The sequence below is a fragment of the Paroedura picta genome, chromosome 2 (genome assembly GCF_049243985.1).
Source record: "Paroedura picta isolate Pp20150507F chromosome 2, Ppicta_v3.0, whole genome shotgun sequence".
NCBI classification, from domain to species: domain Eukaryota; kingdom Metazoa; phylum Chordata; class Lepidosauria; order Squamata; family Gekkonidae; genus Paroedura; species Paroedura picta.
Window position 1 is genome coordinate 76,494,262 of NC_135370.1, and position 3,414 is coordinate 76,497,675.

Genomic DNA, 3,414 nt, shown 5'->3' on the forward strand with positions numbered 1-3,414 from the left:
GAACTAGAGATACCTATGGGAATGCATTTTTATGAGGCATTGTGAGAATCAAATTATCTGACAATGTATTTCCAATCGTATATTACTATCTGGCTGTCTGTTTTATTTTTGTTTATTTATTAGTTTGATTTTTATAGTACCCCTCACTTATTGTCTCAGGGTGGTATAAATGGAACATAGAACTATAAAAAATACCCTGGAACATTTGCAACATTTGTAATCAATTGAAAGAGGAGATATAACCGATACAACGAATAAATAACAGAGAACAGTCTAACAGATGGAGACATTTAGTTGTTGGCATTGCAGTTGCCTCATGGTAGGGTCAGATCTGGGTCCTCATTGTCAGTCTTATCCAAAAGCCTGAGGGAAGAGCTCCATTTTAAGCCCCTGTGGGACTGTCTGAGTTCTGGTAGGGCACTGATCTCTTCAGGGAGCTCATTCCACTGTTGGTGCTGTGGAGGAGAAGGCTCTCGCTCCAGTCCAGTCATGCCTATCTTATAAGTCCAGTAAATACAAGAAAAAATTATAACAATCAATACAAACAACAGAACAAGATAATCAACATGTAGTCATCAGAACGTCTACAGCTATGCAACCCTCTCCACTGATATATTTGAAAACAAACATCTACACAACAATTATAGAGCATCTCTCTGTTGAAGCTTATGCTGTGGACATTACGGAATACACTCAATTTATACTGGTCATGATATGCCCAGTATTAGAGAGTTTAGCTTCATTTTCATTCATTATGGCCAACTCTGTTGGACTTCATGCTCGTCTTTTTTAATGAACTGTGTCCTTGTGCACAAATCTAGTGACTTACTATAATATTCCTTTTCAGAAGCCCTACCTTATAAAGTGCTTTTGTTAGGGCTTGTTTTACATCTTTGTTCCTGAGACTGTAGATTAGTGGGTTCAGCATGGGAATGAGTACAGCATAGAATACGGATATCCATTTGTCCTGTTCCATAGAGTGGCTAGAACTGGGTTGAAGATACATGAAGAGTGCTGTCCCATGGAACATCCCAACTATTGTCAGGTGAGAGATACAGGTGGAAAAGGCTTTCTGTCTGCCTTCAGCTGAACGCATTCTCATAATTTTGGTCAGGATATAAATATAGGAAAAAAGAATAATTCCAAGGTTACCTGCTTCAATATAGCCGTCAAAAATAAACAGCACAATTTCACTGACATAGGTGTCAGAGCACGAGAGCTCAAAGAGAGGAGGTATGTCACAGAAGAAATGATTGATGACATTGGAACTGCAGAAGGAAAGGTGGAACGTAGAGCAGATGTATGCAATTGAGTCTACTGTGCCTATCATATATGCTGTGGCTATCAGCCTTTTGCAGACTTTGTTTGACATAATGACTGTATAGAGAAGGGGATTACAAATAGCCACATATCGGTCATAGGCCATCACAGCCAACAATACACACTCTACATCTACAAAGAATCCAAATAAATAGAGCTGTAAAGCACAAGCATTGTAAGATATCCTTTTACTGTTGGTGAAGAAGCCAGCCAGCATTTTGGGGGTGGTGACTGTAGAGTAGCAGAGGTCAACAAAAGACAAATTACCCAGGAAAAAATACATGGGATTGTGGAGCTGCAGGTCAATGTAGATTAACAAGATCATTCCAGCATTACCTATTACAGTAATGACATAAACCAACACGAACAACACAAAAAGAGGGAAATGCATTTTGGGATTATCTGTGAGTCCCAGAAGAATAAATTCCTTTACAGAAGAGTGGTTTCCTTGATTCATTATTATTCACGATGTCAGCTGGGTTCAAAGTGGTATTAGTTGCCTGTGAAATTTCATTCTGAAGTTTTCCTGTTAGCATAGGAATGATAAATTATTTTGTTTAGAAAGTATTGTTAGTTACCTTATTCTGAGAAATATAATGGAAAATTATAATTATTCATAACACAAACATCACTGTGCTACTTTCATCCAGTGGTTTATCTGAAATCTCGAAACATAATGCAAACATACAAATTATGGGGATATTAATATAATAGTATAGAACAGTCTGATGGTCATTCATTTGATGAATTGTCCCAGATTAGGCGTGTTGTCATTCTCAAGAAGTACAAGCAAATTCCAGCCCTGTCATTCAATGACCATCAGGCCATAATACGGTTAGAGAAGATGATAGTGTTAAATGATTTTTAAGAAAGTTTTTCAAAAATTCAGCTGCCTTGCACTCACTATTTGTCATTCATCAAATTATTTCCCTTCATTTCTTTCACAGTATCTGTAACAAAATTAACAGCACCTCATGAATTCATGTTTCGGTACATTTTCTACTACCTTAACTTGATTTAAAATAGTTTCCCTCTACCTGTTGAAACAGGAGGGATATAAATGGAGAAGTACTTGAACAGAACGTGTGAAGAGTAAGAGGGTGCAGGGTTCAAAGTGGTTCAACTACCACCAACTTCACCAGTTGTGTAGTCACACCTACAATAATTATCAAACTCAGGATTTGAGGATTCATACTAGTGAGGAATATCAGCTAGCTATGGAGTCCACTGGGGACAAAACAGTCCATTCTTCAGCCTGGATTCTCCCTTGGCATGTTACGGTGGAAGAAGAATCATCTTTATATCTGCCCTCAGTCCAGTTTTATATAAAAGGGCCACTATTGGCAAGGAATTAACAGTCCAAGGAATTAACAGTAGGTCATAATCAAAACTCTGGTCCAATCTTTTTGCCACTTGGAGGGTCTTTTGAGGAAAGGCTACTGCAGATATGCTGCAAGTTTTGTGCCTCTACCTCAAACCCCTCCCACAAGCCCGGGAAGGACGGAAAGGGTTAAATCCCCATAGACTTGAATGACGCCGTTTGTTTTAATGTTGCCAAATAGATTCAGCCTCATCCAAACTGATTTGGCTAAATTAAAACTACATTGTAGAGTTCTGGACAAATCAATTTGGTCTGAATCGATTCAAACACAATCAAAAACAGTCCGATTCTTTTTCTCCTTTCTTCTTCTCCCAGACGCGCCTAGGCCGCTCTAGTGGCCGGGACAAGGCTTCACCTTCCTCGGAGTGGCGGGGGGCCCGCCGCCTTCTCCCGGCCTGAAGATTGCTGCCGGTGGCTGGGGAGCCCGCCGCAGCGGTGGCCTCACTGCCTCCCGCCGCGCCTGGCCTGCCGCCACTCCGCCGACCATGGATCGCCGCCATCGCCCCGACGCCCGACCAGCCTCCTAGACTGCCCAGCCGACTAAAAGGCACCTGTCCCACAACCCTACCTTTCCCCCTGCTAGCGCCCATTTTATTTGAACATAAAATGGGCTTTAAATTTAGTCTGTAATATTTTATTCATATTGTAAGCCACCTTGCGTTTGGCAAAGGAGAAAGGTTTTCGTTTTATTGTTTTGCTTAATATGTGCTAAA

At 40.6% G+C, this 3,414-nt stretch overlaps 1 protein-coding gene across 1 annotated transcript; it reads right to left on the reverse strand.

Annotated features, from left to right (window-relative positions):
• Nucleotides 1–314: 314 nt before the first annotated feature.
• On the reverse strand, nucleotides 315–1,777 carry LOC143828885 (olfactory receptor 5AR1-like). Its single transcript, XM_077319047.1, has 2 exons — nucleotides 830–1,777; nucleotides 315–497 (listed from the first exon to the last, which is right to left on the reverse strand). Exons 1-2 carry the CDS (start codon nucleotides 1,775–1,777, stop codon nucleotides 315–317), a joined length of 1,131 nt encoding a protein of 376 aa, XP_077175162.1.
• Nucleotides 1,778–3,414: the final 1,637 nt, after the last annotated feature.

Coding starts and splice junctions, on each gene's coding strand:
- LOC143828885 (XM_077319047.1), bottom strand. CDS start 1,777: ATGAATCAAGGAAACCACTCTTCTGTAAAGGAATTTATTCTTCTGGGA. Junction 498..829: donor TTCTGAAAAGGAATATTATA/GTAAGTCACTAG, acceptor TGGACTTATAAG/ATAGGCATGACTGGACTGGA.